This window comes from Ammodytes marinus (genome assembly GCF_949987685.1).
Source record: "Ammodytes marinus genome assembly, chromosome: 10".
NCBI classification, from domain to species: domain Eukaryota; kingdom Metazoa; phylum Chordata; class Actinopteri; order Uranoscopiformes; family Ammodytidae; genus Ammodytes; species Ammodytes marinus.
Genome location: NC_137214.1, coordinates 5,086,793 through 5,110,339, shown reverse-complemented (window position 1 = coordinate 5,110,339; position 23,547 = coordinate 5,086,793). Strand labels below are relative to the sequence as shown.

At 41.2% G+C, this 23,547-nt stretch overlaps 1 protein-coding gene across 1 annotated transcript; it reads right to left on the bottom strand.

The window, feature by feature from the left end:
• Positions 1 to 1,809: 1,809 nt before the first annotated feature.
• clint1a (clathrin interactor 1a) lies at positions 1,810 to 22,994 on the bottom strand. Its single transcript, XM_080035946.1, has 12 exons — positions 22,844 to 22,994; positions 16,375 to 16,479; positions 15,185 to 15,281; positions 13,731 to 13,839; positions 13,183 to 13,350; positions 11,809 to 11,995; positions 10,215 to 10,428; positions 9,707 to 9,794; positions 8,548 to 8,622; positions 7,106 to 7,404; positions 5,700 to 5,904; positions 1,810 to 4,322 (listed from the first exon to the last, which is right to left on the bottom strand). Exons 1-12 carry the CDS (start codon positions 22,882 to 22,884, stop codon positions 4,054 to 4,056), a joined length of 1,857 nt encoding a protein of 618 aa, XP_079892072.1. The 5' UTR covers positions 22,885 to 22,994; the 3' UTR covers positions 1,810 to 4,053.
• Between the last annotated feature and the right edge of the window lie 553 nt (positions 22,995 to 23,547).

Here is a 23,547-nt window from a genome sequence, read left to right as displayed (position 1 = left end):
TTAAGTCTGGAGATTGACTTGGCCAGTCTAAAACCTTCCATTTCTTGCCCTTGATGAACTCCTTTGTTGTTTTTGCAGTTTTTTTGGGTCATTATCTTGCTGCATGATGGAGCATCTTCCAATCAGTTTGGTTGCACCTTTCTTTAAATTGGCAGACCGAATGTTTCTGTAGACTTCTAAGTTCATTTTGCTGTTGCTATCATGTGTTACTGTGTTGTTGTCAATATGAACCTTTACCAAAGTGATGGAAAGGCTAAAGTTTGGAGAAAGAAAGGATCTACTCATGATCCCAAACATACAGGCTCATCTGTGAAACACGGTGGAGGCAATTTCATGGCTTGGGCTTGCATGGCTTCTTCTGGGACGGGCTCATTATTCTTCATTGATGATGTAACACATGATGGCAACAGCAAAATTAACTCAGAAGTTTACAGAAACATTTTGTCTGACAATTTAAGGAAAGATGCAACCAAACTGATTGGAAGATCCTCCATCATGCAGCAAGATAATGACCCAAAACACAACGAAGGAGTTAATCAGGGGCAAGAAGTGGAAGGTTTTAGACTGGCCAAGTCAATCTCCAGACTTAAACGCTATAGCGCATTAATTTTACCTGCTAAAGAGGAGACTTAAGAGAGTTACCCCCTAACACAAACAACAACTGAATGAGGCTGCGTTGAAAGCCTGGAAAAGCATCACAAAAGAAGAATGCAAACGTTTTGTGATGTCAATCACAAGAAACAGGCTTGATACGGTTATTGCAAGCAAAGGTTTTGCAACAAAATATTACATTTATTCACTTTAATTTATTTAAAGTCTATCTGTTCCAATACTTCTGCTCGCCTAAAAATGTGGTGTTCCTTTACAAATAATGATATCTTCTCAGTTGTGTATCGGATCCAGATGTGAATACCTGGAAATTAAAGCTGAAATGTTGAGCTATTGTCTCATATTCATCTTTTGGTGTAAAACCCAAATGTTTCCAGTCTACAGCAAAAATAAAGGAATTGGCCCAACTGTTCCGATAATTATGGAGGGGACTGTATATTTTTTTTAAGATACTTTTTGGCGTTTTTGCTTTTATTAGACAGTTTGGAGAGAGAGATTAAATGGGGCAGAAAGGGGAATGACAGGCAGAGAACGACCACGGGTCGGAATTCTAACCCGCAGACTGCAAATGTCACAATAAGATTCAGTTATTGTTGCCTTGTTCCAGTAAAGCTAGTTAAGTAGTTTTTGCTGTAACGCTCTCATGTCTTTTCTAGTTTCTGGCATTATTGAATTTTTTTTCTTTTTTAACCTTTATTTATACAGGTAAATCCCACTCTTTTGCAAGGGAGACCTGTTCCCATTTACACGTTACCATTCACACACATAGCAGGCTAACTATGGGCATTCACACGAGCCAAGGTGGGTGAAGTGTCTTGCCCAGGGACACAACTACCATGACACAAGTGGCAAGGTGGGAATCGAACCTCCAACCCTTCGATCATTGGCCGACCCACTCTACCACCTGAGCCACAGTCGCCCAAAACTCTGAACCACTTGGTATGGCTAACCTTTGGACTTGGTGTTTAAAGCAGTTAACATTTTTCACTTGGCTTTTTGCCTTATTATACTTTGTAACAGTGCGTCTTTATCGACAGCCTTTCTTAATCACCTCAGATAATGACGCTAACAAACTCGCATCAACTAAATGTAATTTCAAAGTCGAGCGGCGTCTTTGACTTTTTGCTGCTCGAAGCTCTTTTGAATGAGACTTAATGACACAAGCCACACCAAATAACACACGCCATTAACACATTTCAATCAACTGTTTAATGTTGTAGAATCTCCATGTGTAAATCAAATCAAAATGGGAATAATGCAAAAAAAAAAAAAAAAGATTTCTCAAAGGATTTTTTTTTTTTTTACATTTGCATAATGCTAGTGTTTCAGTAACAATCCCATTTTAAGAGAAGATCAAGAACAATTTGAAGTAGAAAACAAAATGCATATAACAACCTCTACTGATATATATATATATTTTTTTTTTATAAAAACAGCACACAGATTTTGGTCATTTTTTAATGCTTCAGACTTCTGACATAAAGGCTACTAGGTGTTAGTGTGCTCAAGCCTTTTGTTGAGCCCTTGGGAGACTTAAGGAGAAGCACACCTTTCAATTCTCACGGGGCTCCACTTACTCAGTGAACTATTTATCAACCAAAAAAATCTCAGGCAGCCAGGAATTTAACTTATCAATCACTCATTAGGAGGGTCAGGAGGCAACCATCGGCAGGCACTTTTATATCTTCAACACATCTTCATCCCGACCACCATGACACACTTGGCCCTGTGTTCCAATACCCATACTTCCATACTATTTAGTATGCCAGGATGTCCAAATACATGCATGTCAAATGCAGTATGCTAGAAATACCAGGAAGCCTTAATACATCCAATAGCATTTTGTAGTAATGGAAACCAGCATGCTTTAGTATGTAGTATAGTAAAAAAAGAAAAAAGTATGTGATTTGGAACGCAGGGTGAATGTGCACACACTGCATCCCAACTGGATACAGGGGCTTCATCTCCTGATGAGTTTAAAACATTCACACTTGGACTGGTGACAATTATGACAACACTGTTTTCAAGGTTGCTGTTTTCAATGGGAAACATAAAAAAATAAAAATAAATTAAAAACAGATTGAAGGTGAGAAGGCAGGATTTATGGAGAGAACAGATTGATGCATCATGCAATCCTATGAACAGTCTGCGTCAACACTTGAGCTGTGGTGGAGTTCAATGGATGTTTCTCTCCTGGGTGTTTTGGGCGCTCAACGTTTCTCTCATAAAAAAATGTTCATGGGGGACAAACAAAACAAGAGGAGGGTGAAATAATTCTACAATAGCTCCTGACATCTGTACAGACCGTATGCTTGGCTTGAGGCATAAAGTACAAACACAGGTTTGTACATTTAGTACAGAGGCTCTGTTTGTGGTAGCTGTCCTCAACACTGCAGTCACAGTCTCCTTCAAAGAGGTGAACCGAAGAGAAAAGGCAAAAGGTCTCTCAGGCACTCTGTCATTTAAGAACCAACAACCCCTGTACGAGGCTTCTCCTACCTACTGATTATCTCATTTGGATGCAAACTGATTATAATCTTCAAAAGTAAAATATAGATTCATATATATATGTATGCTTTTACCAATAAGAAAGGCCACAAATGATGGTCTGTTGAGAGGAGAAACTCCTCAAATTAAAACGATAAGCCTTCACGCATTCATTACTTTGAACTGTAAGCACTTTACTGCTCAATATTTGGAGTGCGTGGAAAAAAATGTATATACAAAAAGAAGGTGTCAATGTGCTTTGTTGTAACTCATATCAGATTTGGTCTGTATATGATACAACTCTTCACACTTGCCATTTATTTTTAGGAAACTTCATAACTTATTCGTAAAGGGCTCCAGATTTTTTTTATTTACAGGTCAAAAAAGGAAGAGCAAGGACTAAAAAGAGGTACACCTGACATTCTTACAATGTACATTAGAAAGTTAAAATGGCTGATCATGTTATTCAAAAGTCATCATTCAGTAAAGTTACTGAGAATGTATCCCGAAAAAAAAAAAAAAATATTCAGCTATTATATATATATGTTTTTTTGCTATACTTGTGATTTCACTTGATTGAGGTTATAAAGCAAGTCCCCTTTGACATTCTCTTGGTGGCCCGCTCGTCCTCTCCTCTCATTGACTCCTAATTAACTCAGTGTGTGTGTGTGTCTCTGACCATAACCCAAGAGCAGACAGATCATTGACTCAAACACAACACACACAATACACACATTCATTCAGATCTGTAGCACTACACAGCATTACTTTACAAAAAAATGAGAGATTGCAGGGGCGTTGGTTGTTGTTGATAGTTGACATTATTCAAGTACTCTTTGTTTGCAGCTCGTTCACAATCCTTCACTGATGGACGGAGAGAGCGAAAGAGAGAGAGAGAGACAGACAGACTGACACCGCTCCACCTGGTCATTATTATTTTTTGCTCTCTTGCTCTTATCACTTTCCAAAGTTGGCGAAGTCAGCAAAGGCATCTTGTTTAGGCTGCTGCACCATAGCAGGGTTCATTCCCATGCTCATACCGCCCTGGGGCATACCCCCCATGTTCATGCCCATCCCCATTCCCATCATAGCCTGGTTGGCAGCCATCCCCATCCCCATGCCAGCACCGGGGTGCATCATGGGATTTGCAGGCGGTCTGACTGCTGTAGTTCCAATGGTCATACCAGAAAATCCCTGGGCGAGCATGTTGGCAGGTACCTGGTTGCCTGGTAAAATGACAGAACACATTCAATGAGTCAAAAGGAGACACATCTTTTGAATCACATTTGATTGGTGGGTTGCTGTGAATGAGGTGTAGAAGAGTTTTTTTGTGGTTGAAGAAGCGTCACTCACGTCCACTATGAAAACTTCTCTTTACTTAAGCTTCAAAAGACAATACAGATGATTGTGGTCAGCATTAATGCATGGAGAGAGAAGCTTTCTGCTCAGAGGAATGCCAGGGTCTTGTCTGAGTTGTACACTCAACATGAGCTGCTTTATACCTAATGGTTGACATGGTCAGATGGTAGGAGGACTAACAATGGATCCACTCTGGCTCCTGATGACTCAATGCTAATCTGAGTCTGGGAGTTAGCAGAATGATGCCAATGATATGATGGGTTTTACTTTGAATCTGTCAGGGGTCTGGCCCCCACACCTAGGATGACAGCCCCCATCAGACTGATTTAACCACAGCTAAAGTCCAGACAGGATACAGCAGAAATAAAGAAGAGAGGGAATAATGATCACATAATGGATGCAGGGACAAGATTAATGTAAAATTAATCAATATGAAATTGAGGCTGAGGCTGAGAGTGTAGCAATGCATGGCAGATCTCCTGTAGGGATGGGACTGATCTGATGCAATATTGGTATGATATGATATTTGTTTGTTCATGTAACTTTTTCATATAAATGACATAAAAGTGTTCTTTGCAATCGAGTCATTGTCAAATGAGTTGACAAATAGTTGATTAAGCCTATCATCTCCACAAAACTCTCTCTGTATTTCTCAGTATGGCAGCGTTTAAAAACACCACCCCCCCTCCGACACTGGTGCAGGAGCTCAGAAAAATCCCAAGAAATGTTTCAGTTGTTGAGATCTACTGCTAAGAAAAAAACCTTGACGTACAGCAGAAGGTATAAAATCCATGCGATTGGTGGGTTGCTATGAATGCGATCGCTGAAGGCGTGTAGAGGCACTGACAGTGTTGTTGTTATGACTCAGAACTCACTCATGGGGATCGACAGAAGTTACACACTATAGCTTTAAGCCCTTAACAGGCATAACAATATCACTACCATACTTTTTTTTTTTCTTTTTTAAAGATATTTTTTGGCATTTTTCATGCTTTATTGATAGATTGAAGAGACAGAGGTGAAATGGGGCAGAGAGGGGAGTGACATGCAGAGAACGACCGCAGGCGGGAATCGAACCCGGGTCTGCTGCTGGGCCCGGCCCGGGGGGACGCCCTACCAACTGAGCTAAGGGCTAATATAAATATTTTTAAATAATAATTATGATATTGGCCAATATCAAAAACCCAGACGTAGGAATGTGATCTGGAAGTGATAAACAGTGTGTGTTGTGGTGTTGCTCTCACCGTGTTGGAGTGTGTTGAGTGTGGGCTGGCTGGGTTTGGGCGGCTGCATGCCGGGGTTGAGGAAGTCCAGGCTGATGTTAACAGGGGACTCTGACCAGGTGGAGGGGAGGGGGGCTTTGGCTCCGGGGCCCTGAGCGGCCAGGCCCTGCTGCATGGGCTGCATCAGACACTGGGGCTGGAGAGGGCCGCCCATGTTCTGCAGGGGCTGGAACACATCAAGACACAATGTACAATGTTAGCCAAAAAGGGCTAATCCATGCTAAAATGATTAGAAATATAGTGACAAGATGCATAAAAGGCTCCAACACTGAAACGCATGTTGAAAGATACAGTTCCTTCCTAGTGTTTCAAGGCCTTTAAGATTTAACCTGACCCACTTAACCTCCATACCGTCAGAGGAATGTGCTAGTCTCTTCTGAACACCATTAAAAACATAACATGTAAAGTTCTCTCAAAAGGGAGTACTGGGTGTCCCTTTCTTTAAGTAGGTCAAGAACCTTTTAACATGCTGACTTCCATAGCCTTTTCTTGTGTGTTTTGAATGTTTTTGTGACTTAAAGATGATTCTAGTCAATGTGTGTGTGTCAGTAACAGGAGGAGTGGGTGGGTAGAGGGGGAGAGGGGGGTCTCTGGGGGGGGAGAGGAGCATCTGGTGAGGCCTCTACCGTCATGCCTGTCCTCCATCTTAACAATCACACCAGTTATGTCTTGATCACACAGGCACACGGACTAATTTGGTGAAATCTTAAAACCTTTGTACTGGAACAATACTTTGATATACCGTATCAATTTTATTATTATTATTATTATTATTATTATTATTATTATTATTATGTTTGAGCTGTTCATACATTAAAAGCAACATACAGCAGTATTTATGTTTTTTAAATCTTGAAACCATGCTTTAAAAAAAAAATGTAATACATTATTTTATCTGGTATACTTTCACATGTCTTAGTACGCTGCGATTGAGTATATTGGCTTCTTTTGAGGGTCATTATTTTCTTGTCACAAAAGGTCAATTTAGAAATAGCCAGTGCACCGGAACAGCACACATTTGTATCCCTATGTTCAGAAGTTGAACTGAAGCATACACTGAGGAGTGTATAATATCACAGCAGTTAACTGGTAAACTGTAAAGATATATAAGCATTTGTTTTTTTGTCAAATGATATGCTGTATTTTTCAAAAGCTGAGGGATATGCAAACCCAAATAATAGCAATTTTAAAAATGCATCAGTCTAGCTCTATATCCATGAACATGGAAATCAAAGTATCATTATTTCTCTGGGGATATTTTGCTTCCACCTGTATCATTTAACCCCCCCATGAGTCTTGTAATGATATGTGCATCAATAAATTATTCAAAAAAGGTTGCGTGTGTGTATGGGTGCGACCATGCATACCATTGACATGGACTGGGGCAGGCCTGTGGCACTCATGCTCTGTGTGCTGCTCATGCTGAAGTTGAGGCTCTGTGACTGGGTGAAGCCAGACTGTGCCGGGCCCATCAAGTCAAACAGGTCTGCTGAGGGAGGACCAGGGGCTGGGGCTGGGGCCGGGGCAGGGCTGGCTGTCATGCCCCCAAACAGATCACTGACAATGGGCTCTGCAGGCTGAGCGGCTACCGGCATCTGACCTCCAGGGAAGGCATTCCACTCTCCAAACTCTCCATTGCTGCTGGAGGCTGGTGCTGCTGCTGCAACTGAAGAAAGACACAGACAGACAGACAGACAGACAGACAGACAGACAGACAGACAGACAGACAGACAGACAGACAGACAGACAGACAGACAGACAGACAGACAGACAGACAGACAGACAGACAGACAGAGAGAGAGAGGAAAGACAAGTTGTGTGAATGTTGATATTTGTCATATCCAAACACAGTGACGTTCGCAGTCGAAGCTGTGCAAACAATAACAAGGCTTTTGCAAAAAAAAGTCACAATAGACAAATCGGCCCCCTAGCAATTATAGGGCTAGCTCAGTGTAAACTGAAAAACTGATCATTTTTTAGGTGGGCATATATATAAAAAATGATGCGTGAATTGTATGCTAAATGTGAGGTTTTCAGAGCTACCGACTTATTCAAGAGACGCTGTTCCTTCTCCCTCTGCAAAATTGATTGTTCAGTAAACTCTGGTTCATGAAGGCTTCCTCGTATATCCACAGTGAATGGTATGTCGGCCTCACTTTCATAATCGCTCATTTTGGCTTTCTTGTGTCTCTTGAATAAGCCTTGGTAGCTCTCAGTGGAACAGCATATTGGCAGAGATTTACTATGAGCAAAACATGGCCGAAATCCACTTTGAAAAAGGTGCAAAAATAAACAGCTGTCTGGCAGCGAACTAAGGTAGTGGAAATATCCTACATTTACTGAATGGATATTTAGTATTTAGGGAAGCGTTTATATATGTGGTGGGATACGTTTTTTCTCAATAAACCACACTTTCAAAAATACTGAACTATCCCTTTAAGAATAAACAGTTGAGTCTTCAGTGAGGACAGTCTGGCTTTTATCCAGGTCATTCTCAGTGACCACTGGTGCCAAAGTTGAAATTTTCATTGGACCGGCCCCTTGCTTGTTGTCTGCATTCCCTTCTCTCAATCTCTCTCCCTCCCTCCACCCCCACCAACGTCTTCCTCTGTCCCTGTCTCCTTGTCATCCGTAACAGGAGTTGATGTGTGTCTGTTCTTGTTATGCAGAGCAGGTAGCAGGCTCCATATGGCCAGGGCTTCCTCCCAGCATCCCCTTGAATATTCTAGCAGTATGGCTGCAACAGCACAGCACACACATGCACACTAACTAAAAAAAAAAGAGAAAAAAAGGGAGTCTTGAAACCAACCAAATCCTGATGAGAGGCCGAAGGAGGCAGCAGCAGGCGGTGGCGTGGAGAAGTCAGCAAATCCACCGATCAAGTCTGCGTTGGAGGAATAGACATTAACACATCAATTTTAAAACCAAAAGCCAAGCTACCAGGTGTCATTCCACCATAGTTAGCATTCCTTCAGTGTCTGAAGTGTAGGAGGGAGGGAGGGAGGGGGAGGGGGGCAGTGGATAGGTGGAGAAGAGCAAACATCTGTTCAGAGCTCCCGCCCTCTCTCGTTCACCGGGGGACTACTCCAAACACATCTGCTGCTCTTAGTTCCTATACATCAACTCCCCCCCCCCCGCCCTGCTGTCCCCCCAACAATCTAAAACAGCCTTAGCCTCCACACAGCTGCTCCCTGTCACTGGATACAGTCTGGTCCTACACTCACACCGGACGACTTCTGTGTTGTACAGAATTTTTGTTACACGAGACAAACGGTTATTCTTGGGTTTACTGGTGTCTTGCTTGTGTGTACGGAGACTATACAATAAATAAATACATATTTGAGCTATTGAAAGTAAGATTTTTCTTTTTTGGGGCAGAAAAAAGGTTGTCCATAATGCCTTGTTTTTCTACTGAGCAGCACAGTTCGGTTCGGCTGAGCACGGTATCCTAGATCTTGCATTTCCACTGTGGACAGCACCCTTACATGGTAGGCAGGGTTTATGCCGGACAGTGATAGCTGCGGTTTAGAGTACGTACAGTCTATGGGTTAGAGCTGTTGAACCACGATAGTCCTGGCAGCTACGTAACCTTGGTGACAGCGTAGCAGCGGGACACAGTGTAGCCCCGCTGATTCATTCAATGAAGAGGAAAAACACCACACAATAAACAAACATTTTCCTCCAATCACAAGACTCTTCACTCTTGCCGAGGAGACTACACACAGCTGCCTGCTAATATCTCTAACACGGAATTATGGCGGCCAATCAAAACGGACTGCAGTGTGTAGCTCCACCCTTTTGGGACGGCTTGGTACCCCAACAAAATGGTGACAAAAATAAGTACGGCACGGTTCACTTATTTTGGAACCCTTTCCAACTACTGACTCAGGTAGACTCAAATAAATGCCTGTCAAACACAGTTTTGACAAATGCCAGAGTATGCCCTATAGTTTGTGACATAATAATACCTGTGGCAGCAGGCTGACTGGGCGTTGTGTCCACCATTAGTAGATCAGCTAGGCCACTACTGGAGGGCTGAGGGGCTGCTGGCTGGGGCTGCAATGAAGTACATGTACAGAAGGTTTAGGGAAACGTGCAATCATTACTACATGCATCTGAACAAATATGCTCACATGTGGGCTATACATTTATTTACATGAACAGTATCCTATTTCACTATAGTTATTTTTATTTCCATGTACAGTATTCTATTTCTACATTTAAGTTAAGTTAGCATTCCACATTATATTAGTATGCTGCACCTTATCTCTACATCTTTATCTGCACTGTGTCCTTGCACTACTTTTGTGTCTCAGGTGTTACTCTCTTTTCACTTGTATATTTCTCTCATGCATTTTCTTCTTCTATATGGCATTGTTGAGAGAAGCTGGGACTTGAGAATTGATTTGCCAATGACACTGTTGCTGTAATTGTTGTACATAATGACAAATCAACCATCTTGAATGCTGAATGTACCTGTTTGGTGGAGGTGTCGGGGCTCTTGTCTCCCGTGTAGGAGGCTGCGGCCCCCAGGTCCACTCTTTTGGACGGGCCTTTCTTGCGTGAGGCTGAGGTCTCTGTAGCTTGGACTATGCTAACGCTCTTGTTGGTAACTGTCTCCTCGTCATCTTTAAACTCCTTCCCCGACTGGCCATTTTGAGAGGAGCGACTGCGGTCTTCATCGTCACCACTATGGAGACAAAGACGGGCTCAGGTTAAGACAGGCATGTTATGTTGAGGACCACACTCTTTGTACACAGTCAGTGCGTTTCCATGCAGACTCATAATCAGGTAAATAAACTAATAAGACTTCAACAGGACTTGTAAAATGCATGTAAACACCTTTATCCAATCTACTTCGCACAGAAATCGGCACATTAACGGACAAGCGAAGTCGGATAAGAACACCTAGATAACTCGTTCATAGTCGGCATTCTCTCTGCATGTATACAGGATCGCATATCGGAGTTAGCGTTCTGCGCTTGCTCGAGAATCCCTGCGGAGGATTTCACAAGGAAGTGGAAGGAGACGACGTAATAAATAGTAGTGTTGTTGCCGGAAGGGAACCGGACGTGGCTCTATAACCACTTGTTGAAAGGGCTACAGCGCCACCTAGCATAGCGGAGTCAGCTATGCTCCAGCATTTTATCCAATCTTTGAAAAGGCCATGTATATACTCAAGTGACGCGGTCCATTTGAGTGGCAAATTCAGTATGTCTTAATCCAATCTATTTATCCCATGGAAACGCACTGACTGTATCCATCAAGGCACAACAACAACCAAGACCCAAACCCTGTTCTAGAAGAAGCCTTGCTATGATATACTGTGTTTGCACTCTTTTATACCTTTTTCCTCTTTGTGGGTATTATTTATCCAATCAGTCACTTTGGACCATTTAATTTACAAGTTATTACAATAGAATTGAAAGCTTTGCCATGTCGTTTTAATAGAAGCATTTAGTTATTTTCTGGAATGATCCTTATTTTAAAAGAAGGCCTGTGGTGCTTCAGTAAGAACCTTTAACAGTATGACTTAACTTCTGTATTGAAATACATTGAGAGCATTATAAAGTGCACATTTCAAGTGGGACTTTTGGTGGTTTGGCTTCCCTTTTGCTCTCAACATGGTTTGTCCCTTTCACTTTGTCGCGAAACATAAAACAAACCCTGCGTTCCAATTCTCATCCTCTTTTCTTTTTTCTATACTACATCTGATCATAAAAATAATCTAGTTAGGATGCAGTAGGCATACACTTGGGACATACTTTTACTTATTTATTTCATCATAACATCGCGCCTTGATCTTGCCTCTTGCTTTTATATTGTCACATCCCCTTTTGTTTTCATATGGAGGCTCCGTCGATGCGACGTCACCTCCGGTGCGCACCGGATTGCGGGTCAGAATCGCCTAAAATAGCATGCTGTAGTCGGACATCCGGGTATTTCTAACCATACTAAATCTGGCCACAAGAAATCAGGACATCCTAAATCTTTTTTTTCTAGCATACTAAATAGTAGATAGTATGGGTTATTGGAACGCAGCCAAAGGGAATTGTGTGTGTATCTGAACCTGAATCTATCGGGCGAGTCGTCCCTCTCCTCTCTCTTCCTGAACTTGCTGATGGTGTCGTCGATGGTGCTGCCTATCTTGTCACTGATCTCGCCCAGCTTCTCACTGAAGGGGAACTGGCCTTTGTTCCTGTCCCAGTCCTCGTCCCACTTCCCCCGGCCGTCGTTGGAGTCGTACCTGTCCCCCGCTGGACACAAGGATTAGTTTTAGTTTAGTTTATTTATTTAGCACACATTAACATTATTGTTGCAAGGAGGGAACGAAGCCCAATGGGCTTGTACAAGAGTTCCACCCCTGTCAATAATCACAATCAAATCATATTTATAAAGGCTAACAAATACACTTTAGAAAATATCGAGACAAAGTACATAAATAATCAAAATAATGAAAATTATATGGAAAAGGATGTGATAGACACATGTCTTAGATAGAGAAAAAATGTGGGGCAATGGAGAGGACAGGAGGTGATTATTTGAGTCGTGAAAAGATAAGATGTTTTTTAAGCTGCTTTTGAAAGAGTGAGTGGGATGACATGGATCTTAATAGGGGGAGTAAGACATTCCATAATTACAGGTAGGTGGAGAAGGGTAAGGGTTGGACAGAAGCAAGAAAAAAAAGAGGACATTCGTTTAATTAATAGCCAAAGGCTTGGTTAAAAAAAAGGTTGTTTTATGTAAGCCTAGTGGGGCAGAAGGGTACTCAGATATGGACTAGTGTCTACGTTAAGGAGGGAAAGAATTAAATGACAACACAATGACTAACTGGAGCCACAGGTTACTATTAGATTGACTGTATTCAACCTTGTAGTGAAATTGTCCATAAGGAAAAAATTCAATAGAAAAAAGGTTGAGTCATGGATTCTGGAGAACCTATGTAAGGCCTACGTAGACAAAGGGGTTTGGACTGACCCACTGTTGCAAGAGAAAGGCCTTATTTCCATGTGTTATTTATATGAAATATTCATCATATGAATTTACAGAAAATATGCTATATCGTCAAATGTATCGTTATCGGGATATGACATTTTGGTCATATTGGCCAGCACTAGTTAGTAGTGGATCGTAAGGATATATTCCCTGATTTTTGAACAAGCGTTCTCCAGAGATGGCTGACTCTAGCTTCAATTATCAGTCCTTGTGAAAAACCCACTTATTTTCCTTGGCTTTTATCTCTAGTTGAGAGGGTTCTATCCCAGCAGTGTCTTCTAGAACTTTTACTATTGTTTTGTGTTTTAATTTAGTTTACATGTTTGCTTTTATGTGTCTATTTGATGTTTTGGATGTAATGTATTTTACTGTACAGCACTGTTATAAGTGTGTTATATATAAATGAAGTTGACTTGACTTCTAGAACTCCCTCGTTTGTGGGGCTTACTGTAGTTGCTGCGGTATCCCATACTGTCTGATGAAACCCCGATGTATTTGTCTTTGTTCTTCTTGGCCTTTTTCCGTTCTTCCCTGAGCCTGTCGTCGTCCTGGACAAAGTCCACCGTCTCCTTCACCTTCTGACGCACGTTCACCCCTTGGTCCTTCCCATTCTCATCTACACACAAAAGAAATACACACATTAATATGTTTTATGATATTCAAACCTCACAAAAGATATGTATCAACGTCTCCATGGAGTGAAGTTATGAATGTTGTTTTCAAATCTTTACTCGGTTGGGAAAGTGTGAAAGCAGCTTTTGGGCAGAGTGTGTGTGTGTGTGTGTGTGTGTGTGTGTGTGTGTGGTTTAAGGTTTTGTGGACTAAGCACTGCTTAAGGCTTTCATCCATTCATAACAGCTCACACTGAAGCTATTGTTAATAAAAAAGTGTTTTCATGTTTAGCAACTTTTTTTTAGGTACTCCTCCAACATGCATAATACAAGATGGCATCAAGTAGAAAAAGATAAGAGGGGAAACAGGAGGATGATACCTTACCTACAAAATGGTAGCTTTCTAATGATCTGAGGTCATACAGGTGTTCTCTAGCGCTGGTGACGACCCTCTCTGAGCCGTTCCTGATTAGATGGGCTAGCAGTAACAGGGACTGAAGAAAAACACAACAGCAGTTAGACAGCAGTTTTAAAAAAGTGCTTAAAGACCAACTTCACCGGCAGAAATATGAAGGTGTATTGAACTCTGAGCTCCTATGTAGTATAAATGTGCAAACATTTTAGAAATCGGTTCATCCTAGTCTGAGAAAAGGCAGAAAGAGTGTTTTTATGGTCTCACTGTCTAACCCTACATTTTCCCATGCGTGACGTCACACATGGGAAAATGTAGAGTAAGAATTAATAGGACAGTTGGGCCAAAGGGAAGACTGAGGGAAGACTGAGGGAAGAAAAACCTAATTTATTATATCATAATAGCGATTTTATAATGATAGAATTCCGGTTCCGTATGGATGAAGTATTCCTTTAAGCTTAGATTCTTATCTTGAAACTTGTTGGAGTCATTATGACATGTTTCCTCTCCCATGACCTTGAAGTAGGATCTGTTACGGTCTCATTTTATCCACCACACCTTTCTCCCATCAACTCAGAGCATGTTAACAATGTGAGGCATCTAACAGTTAGATGCTCAAATACTCCTAGCTGGCCTTGCATAGAAAGGGTTAGATGCTAACTCTTTCTATGCAAGGGTGCCCTAAGTGTGTCTCAGAGAAGCGAACATTTTCTAAGGTATATTCCCATAACTGAATACACTACATGTTCTCTCAGTAAGATTGGATCCCTTGTACACACTGTTTGAAGTTGGAAAGCTTTCTGAAAAGTTAAAAATTTTTCAGTGTTGTTGTTTACAGCAGCAGAGCCCACAGTGTAGTCTTACGTTTGGTTCCAGGTTCCTCGAAATAATTTTGATTTATGATGATAGAATTATTCAAACACTATGAATTACATGGAGAGAAAATATGTTTTGTAAACTGACTTCAGGCTGTGCAAATGTTAACAAATCCTCATCTGAAATTGCATAGTGCACCTTTAAATTAAAGCCAACATCTTTAGTTCAAATCTAAACTGTCCTTAGGGTTTAGGCCTTCGAGCCCTGTGTGCCATAATGAAGCATGTAGTAACCGTACTGGGCGGTACGGGCGGCTGTGGCGAGGCGGGGAAGGGCGGTCGGCCATTGGAGTGCAAGGTCGGTGGTTCGATCCCCCGCCTCCCCCCCACACGTCGAAATGTCCTTGGGCAAGACATTGAACCCCCGAATAGCTCCCGATAGTTAGCTTGCAACTGTACGTGGTAGCTGCTGCTATCGGTGTATGAATGTGTGCGTTTGACTGGGTGAATGTGTACAAAACAATGTAAAGCGCTTTGAGTCTGTGGAAAAACCAGGGTAAAGCTAAAGCGCTAAATAAGTAGAGTCCATTGAACCATTGTACTGTCACCCACCTTGTAGACTCTCCTCCAGTTCTTCTTGTTGTCTCGTAGCATGCGAGCCCACAGCATGTTCATCACCTCGGGGAACTGCTCGTACATGAAGGTGCATCTGATGACAGGGAAATGAACACGACAAAGACAGAGAGATGGAGACTGTGTCATTTCACTGACAAACCTCTTGTATTTGCAAAGCATGACAATGACAGTTGGACTGGGTAATCCCTTTACAGCCTTCAACCAAAAGACTCCACCCGTGCTACAGAGCGCTAGAAACTAAACTCAGGAAGTATTTCTGGAAGTACAGGTTCCTTCAGTATGTGTGTGTGTGTGTGTGTGTGTGTGTGTGTGTGTGTGTGTGTGTGTGTGTGTGTGTGTGTGTGTGTGTGTGTAGGGAAAGAACGGGGAGTATTAGGCAAATCGGATGGCAGGATTATCCAAATTGGCATTTAATAATATGTGACATGTTAACACCACTGTAAAAGAAGAGGACGTTCATTGTCGTGTTCTAATCCATTGCTGTTTTGATTGTCTGAATTACAGTAGAAAAGAAACACGTTTCCTTTTTTTTTTTTAACTTAAGTCTGTAGTTTGCTCCAACAACTATCAAGCAAGAGAAGAATTAATAGTACATCCCATTTCATTTAGCTCAAGCTTCACAGTGACTTCCAATAAGTGCAATCAACCATGAAGGTACTTTGATGAATACTGATACTACAACCAGTGATTTGCAGTACTTTCATTGAATGCTGTACACATGTTGCAGTCAAAGCGAGACTTGTGTTCAGTGCTGACCACAGAGTTACAGGAGTTTCCGGTCGGCAGATAAATACTACCCTCGGAAACAGGGACTTTCATGGGCAGGGCCCCAAAACCCAAACCTAGAATAGCTTTCTCTATGGTCAAAATGGAGGTGAATTTCTTGAGTTTCAAAAAGAATTGCTCTAGTACGAGTTCCTGAAATTCTACAATGTTTCAACCTAATCTTTCTAATGTTTAGATTAGTATTAACATTTTGTATGAAGAGGGGGGGGGCACTACAGTGGCGTAGTGGATAGAGCGCGTACCATTCGTTGCAGTGGTCGTGGGTTCAAATCCATCCCCCCCCTCTCTCTCTCTCTGTCTCCCCATTTCAACTCTGTACTATCTAATAAAGCTTGAAAATGTCAATAAAGATGTCGTTTAACACTATATACGGTAGTTACCTAGAGATGTCACTCATCTGCTGTCCCGACGGTCCCCATGGGTCATCGTTGGTGGCCTCTCTGACTTTAGACTCCACCTCAGAGTAATTCATCACCACGTTGGTTCTACAGAGAAAAAAGCACACACACACCATCTCATTAATCAAAGTCAAAGTAAACTGTATTGTCAATGTCTACAATATGCAGCAGACATACAGAGGAGTTACATCACCCTCTGACCCACGGGGCAATAACGACAACAGGATCGAATAAGATGAGATGAAAGAACATGAATATACAATAAATAGAGTTTGAATAGTGCAAAAGGGTAAGGCTAAACTACACATTACACTGAAATGTGCAATATGAGGAACGTTATTCAAAATATGCGCAATATGCAGTGAACTGTAGACATTGAAAGTGTACAATGTAAGGGCATTACAATGTGACCGTGTGAAGTATTCTAACATGGCATTTGGCTTTTCAGTGTGAAGTATGTGGCCCTCATTTGAGATAAAATAGATAAAAAGGTGCTCTCTCATTGCAGCCACACCCGTATATACTGTCCTTTTTAGAGGCTAAAAGCACCGTTGGACAATGGGTGGGGGGTGCTTCAGTACGTGCGTGTGTGTGTGTGTGTGTGTGCTCTGAAATCCAACTGGAGGTTAGATTCAGAGCACACAAGGGACAACAAAAGGACTAAACAAGAACATGCAGATCAGCATTCAGCAGACAGACACACATTAAATAAAGCGCTCAAACAGCCACTGGGTGAAACAGAGTGTGTTGTTCACTGTAGGGAAACTGTGGGGTTGTTGACAGTCTAATAAACCAAAGAGAGAAAAAAAAAAAAAAAAAGAGGAAGTCAAACAGGGAGAGACCAGCTGCACTGTAATTGGTGACCGTAACAATCCCAGGTTAATAGGGAGATTTCTTCCATATTTCATAATGGTATGCAAATAAAGCAAAGAATGAAAGTGTATGTATACAGCAGCTCCAGAAAAAATTAAGAGACCAGTCTGGATTTTTCTTGAATCTTCATCTCTACATTACTTATTGAAAATGCTCTTTATGACAAAAAAAATTTACTTGGAATTTGATAGAAATGTTGTCAGTAGTTTATATTATAAAACCAAAAGGGTTCATTCTACTCAAAAATAACGAGAGATAAACGACAGACACACAGAACATTTGGAGTCAGTGGTCTCTTAATTTTTTTCCAGAGCTCAGCTGTATGTATGAATGAACTATGTCCTGAACAAGGCCATCATTCAGAATGATGACACAACAAAGCAAACCAAGCATTGCTTCTATATATATCTGTAAAAAAAACACCATTCAACTTCAGCAGGGCCCCGCATCTGTAAGGAGGTCAACACCATGTGTCCTCATATACACTCTGACAACCAGCATGTCTGCTAGGACAGATACAAAGAAAAAGTATCTAACCCAGAGAATGATGTGGGAGTCGGGACCATTATATTGTTGCAATCAACAACATCACACTGTTTATTTTGTTGTGTAGAAGACAATTTGAATCTCAATTGGACTATTCCTGATTTGTAAAAAAAGATGTAATAAGTATATTATCCTAGACAGAACACTGCCCAGCCCCTCCCAAAGAAAAGTCACCACCTGGACTTTACCAAGCAAATAGGAAAGAGCCCTCCGTCCATCGGACAAAAACTGCAGTGATTAATATGTTTCAGTTGGCAACAAGTTATTTAACCCTATACATGCAGTGTGCTATATAAATACATTTGCCTTGCCTTGTGAAAAATAGCCATTGTGTTCGAGTGACTAACTGAAAGGCCTGCATGTGTCTCTCTAGCCTAGTAAGTGATACTGTACACAAAGCGTTCATGTTTAGGTGAATGACAGGCAAAAGACAAAGAGGATGTTCTATAGTGATGCAACCTCTCTTATCTCCTCACAGTGAGGGCTCCTGTGCTAGATATCAGTCACATCAAACGGAACGCGTGACACACCATCACACACACATTTCCTTCAGTGTCAAAAATCAACCCACTCAAAACCCTGTTTCTCATATTATAATTAATACATGTTGCTGCCATTCATTGCATTGCCTATTTGTAACATGATAGTATATGTTGCTTGCGTCTATCCTCCTCACCCAAAAACAATAACCACAGTCATTTAACGGGAAATGCTGCATGATGCCCACACAGTTGTCGTTGCAGTTGAAGCTTGGTGACTTCCATGGAAATCATTTTTAATTGGTGCAAAACTATAGCCTAGAAATCCAGACCCATATCTAGAACGATAGAGGGTCTGGCCACGATCAATAGACCTTCCCAACTGCGGCACCTACACGTGCATTTCAAATACCACTGCACGCAATTGGATGGCACTACAACCAATCAGAGCGATGAACAAGGTGACGTAATAAGCCCCGTTTGTTTAGCGAACAGCTGGTTAACTGTTAAATTAAACTTTTTCCGTGGTCGGTCGGCAAAACAGAACATTCTTCTTAATGAAAGATTTGAGTGCCGTCTTCCAAAACTACTAAAAGTAACTATTTCAGAGAGTCCAACAAAAAAAACACCAGCTGCTCCATCAACCTTGATTTGATACAGAAACTAACTTTCAAACTGGCCTTTCTCCCTCTGACTCTCATCGAAACCTATGTTTCTATGTTGTCGAACACTCCAAGGAGACAAGTGGATTTATCAAGGAAAGGCCTTTTTGAATGGACTAGGAAAACACCATGCTGTTATCTGGGGCCCTGCAAAATGAGCCATTTGAATTGAGGAAAAATAATTGTGCAACAGCCTAGCACAGGCCCTACAGTTGAGGGCAAAAGTAAAAGCAGAGTCCAAAGCAGGACAAAAGACTCACAAGTCCCTAAAGGTGTTACCTAAGTCCAGTGGGGACCATTCCAGCCACTAAAATAACTGCTGTTGGTCCATCCAGGCTTGGACACTGCCACCAAATTGTACAAAGACTCATTATATAGTGCACAGTGTGTCAGTCGCATTGGCTTTTATGTAGCATTTTTGTACACATGTATAGTATGTTTTAGCTGACTTGTGGCTATCTCTTTCTTAAGCTCAATGGACACCTGGTTGAAAGGTAAACAGTGACTAATGCGTCCACATTCACTTCAATCATCAAAATACAGGCACTTAAAGGTGCACTGTGTAACTTTGGGCGTGTCAGAGAGAAGTGAATATTCTTATAACTTAAACAAGCCGTCTACACAGAAAAATTGGATCCCTTACACAGTTTGAAGTTAGAAAGCTTCCTGAAAAGTTACTGTTTCACTGTTGTTGTTGTTGTTGTTTACAGCAGCAGGGCCCACAGTTTGGTTTACAAACATATTCTAGTTTTATATGTTTGGTTCCAGGTTTTCTTCAAAATAATTTAGTTTTAATCTATAATGATAGAATGATTCAATTCTAATAATCATCACATGTAAAGTAAATAAGTTGTGCTAACTAATGGCAGGCTCTGCAAATGTTAACATCCCTCTCTCTCTCTCCCCTGAAACTACATAATGCACCTTTAAGCCAGCAGCTGGAAGTTTACCAACAAGTTGCAAAACACAGCAGGATCACTGGTCACTGATTAATAAGTGCTCTCTGTTGCTCAGATATCTGGCTTTTTCTGTGACCTTATACGTCACAATAAAATGGCCATGTGGTAGCGTGTATAGTGATTTTCTAACAAACATATTTGATAAGAGTTAGATAAGCAAACACATTGATGATTGGATAAGCTGCTGCAGCTGTAAAAAAAAAAAAGCTTGTCTATATGTAACTGTATTGTGATGTAAAATGTTAACTATTTGGACACTTTGAATTTGTTGTCTGAATGACTAGTTTCACTTGAAAACCAGTCTGGGGTGCGGGTGTAAGACAAGTAGGGTTGCAAAGGGGTGGAAAGTTTCCGGTAAATTACCGGAAAGTTTCCGGAAAGTTTCCACAGGAACTTTCGCTCGGGAATTTTGGGAATATTCAAAATTGGAAATGATAGGAATTAACTAAATGTCGGTCATTTAAATGATTTTTTTTTTCATATCCAAACATAAATCTAAACACTATCTTTGTTCATAGGCAGACATCCATGCAAAATAATATAATAAAAAAACATTACATTTGAACAGATTTATTTGTAAGAAGAACTTTATCAAGTTTTGATTATTTTATGAACAATCAATAATTTCACTGAACAACAAAAAGATGAATGTTGAGTTAAATATTACTCATCTCTCTGAACCCACCCATTCAATAAATAAAGTCAAATGCCCCCCCCCCCCCATGTGATGGAGGAATGCACAGAGCATGTAGGGGGCATGGCCTCAGTACCCCTGCAGTAGGACGTGCTATGTGCAATTTGCCAAGTGTACTTGCATAAAATCTGGTTGTTTTAGTCAAGATTATGCTAAAATATATTGTCCCCAACTATATTTAAAATCACAGTTTAAGCCTCTGTAAACCTGGTCTAGTAAAAAGCAATATATGATATCAAGTTGGGTGTGTCAATAAACTTAAAGAGGACCTATGATGCTTTTTGACTTTTATGACCTATAAACGTTGTTATGATGATTCATAGTCATGCTTAACCATACTAAATTATCAAATAATGACTTACATGCATTTCGACGTATTCCCTGCTGACCGTCTGGGGTGTCTGTGCAGAGCACTAAACACTATTCTAGCCAGTCGAGAAGTCACGTCTTCAAAGCGGTCTACCCTTTCATAATTGGTGACGTCGCATAAAAATTGGTGATGTGACCACGCGGATGTTTCCATGTATGGTAATGCTGTCACTTCCCTGTTCGCGTCTGCCTCGCGCCCTTATAGGTCCATGCTCGCGCTTCCCGCCACTGAAAGTGTTTCGGAAGGAAGGTAACCAATCACAACGGAGTGGGGTTTGCAGGAGGGGGGGGAGGGTAGCGGAGATGGCCGATGCACAGGCGGAGGGATCGGAGATTGCCGAAGCACACACACTCAAGTGTTGACAGGATGTGCTGGATCGCCAAAATAAGAGAAAGAGCTTCCCGAAAATCTACATAGTTTTTTGTGATGTGATTCGTGTCAGGTTGCTCTATAGCAGTGTAAAACAAGAAATTAAGACCAGAAAAGTAGTATAATAGGTCCTCTTTAAAAAAAAATCTGATTTGAAACTAAATGTTCATAAATATATTAAAACTTAGTTGAAAAAACTGCTTTTTACAGTCTAGAACGTTTGCCTGGACTGAAATAACATAGTTAGAAGAATGTAGTGCATTTGGGTTGCTTTAAATTTAGTAAATTCCCGTTTATTCCCGTTAATTCCCAAAATTCCCGTTAATTCCCATAAATTCCCGTTAATTCCCATGGAAAGTTTCCAACTTTGAAAATTCCCGGAATTTTGCAACCCTAAAGACAAGCATTAGGATTTGGCTGTGAAGTCTTCCAAAATGTGTTCCAGGGACAGTTACATCCCACACAACACAAGACTGTTGCACTTGAGTTATCAAGCTCCACAGTCAGAACATTTTGAAACATGACTACATAGTTTATTTCTACATCTGTTCATGAAGTTACACCGGTTTAGAATACCAATAACGTGTACATACATCTGTACATATTGCGTGTAGCCTACATGTGCCATTTTGAAGCAGTCTGTACCATGTACAGTGTTCTATATTATGTACACTTCACTTAACATTCGATTTTGTATATTGTACTGTATATCTACATTCTAATTTTGAGTTGCACCATGTCGATAGCGTTGTTTTAGTGTTTATTTAGGTCTCAGGTGGCTCTCATCGCTTGTTTTTCTCTTATACATATTATTTAACGATTATTTCTTTTGTGTTGCATTGTTGACTCAATAAACAACGACTGCTCCTGCAATTGTCGTGCTTATGAAACGTAAAACAATCTTGAATAGCTTATCTCTTGGCTGTACAGGAAAGCTACTGTAACGTGAAGTGTTACCTAGCTACAAGTGTCATAACAATCAACAACCGGAAAGTAATATGTTTCCTACACTGAATGAAGTTTCAAAAAAACGTTTCTTCTCAGCGGTAGCCACGCAAAAGAAGAACGAAATGAGCGTTTATGAGTAAAAGGTAAACACTCCCCGCTGATTACGCAGCCCAAGAGCTGTCAAACTAGCTTAGCTGGCTAGCCTGCTCAGCTAAGCTACCTAGCCAGCAGGCTAGAGAATTAGCTAACTTTGTTAGCTTGGGCTGTCGGGAGAAAACGCACAAAAAAACAAGCTTCGTGATCTCATAACAGTGCCGATGTGATCTCACACAACCAACAGATCGGTTGAAATAACTGCGGCAGAGAAGGGGAACTCCTATTTAAGACAAATAGTATTTGTCAAAGCCAGCTAACTAACTTGCTAGTAGCATACAGTCTAGCTAACTTGTTAGAGTGGCGTGACGTCAAAGTTTTGGGTACGTGTCTCTTTCAAACAGGTAAAACTACAGGCACAAATAACACGACACAGACGGGACATGGGAGATACTCACGCTTTGTCAACCAACTCTCTGACCTTCCACATGTTCAGCATCTTGGGTCGGTGAAAAGGGGCTTTCTGCCTCGCCAAACCCTTTCTACTCCAGACGAACACCGAAAGCAAACCTTGAACTCTCCGGATAGTAAACTCTTCCTCACCTCCCTTTCAAGACAGGAGGCGCAAACGTAGCAGCAGAGGGCAGACGGGAAAGGTTAGGTTACTACGGGAAATGCCCATGCCCCTGCGACGTCATCGAGGGGGCGTAAGGCAGCATTGGAGTTGTAGTCTTTTCTAATTAGTGTTCAGGCACTACAAGGCACACTCTTTACCGTCTACTGTCACACTGTAGGCATAGACTTTTGAAAAACAAGAAAGAAACAGCTATCAACTAATTGTGGGGAGAAAACCTGTTGCCTGAATCATAGCCTATAGGCCTATAAGTCCATGGGGGTCGACTACATTTGATTAAAAAAAGGCTAAGAGGGCTTATTTGAGAGCCCAGAACTAACTGTTTTATCTTAAATTCAATTCCATGCACACTTGTTGGATACAAGTAGCCTAATTCCAAAAGCAGCTACCTGCTCTGGGCCAACTGGCAGTTATAATGTGGTTTTGCATACGCTAGATGTCTCAACAAGATAAAGCATTGTGTGGTTTATCGTAGGGTTATACTGGTGTTGCATAATGGGAAAATGTATCCAGTAAAATAGTGTCTTA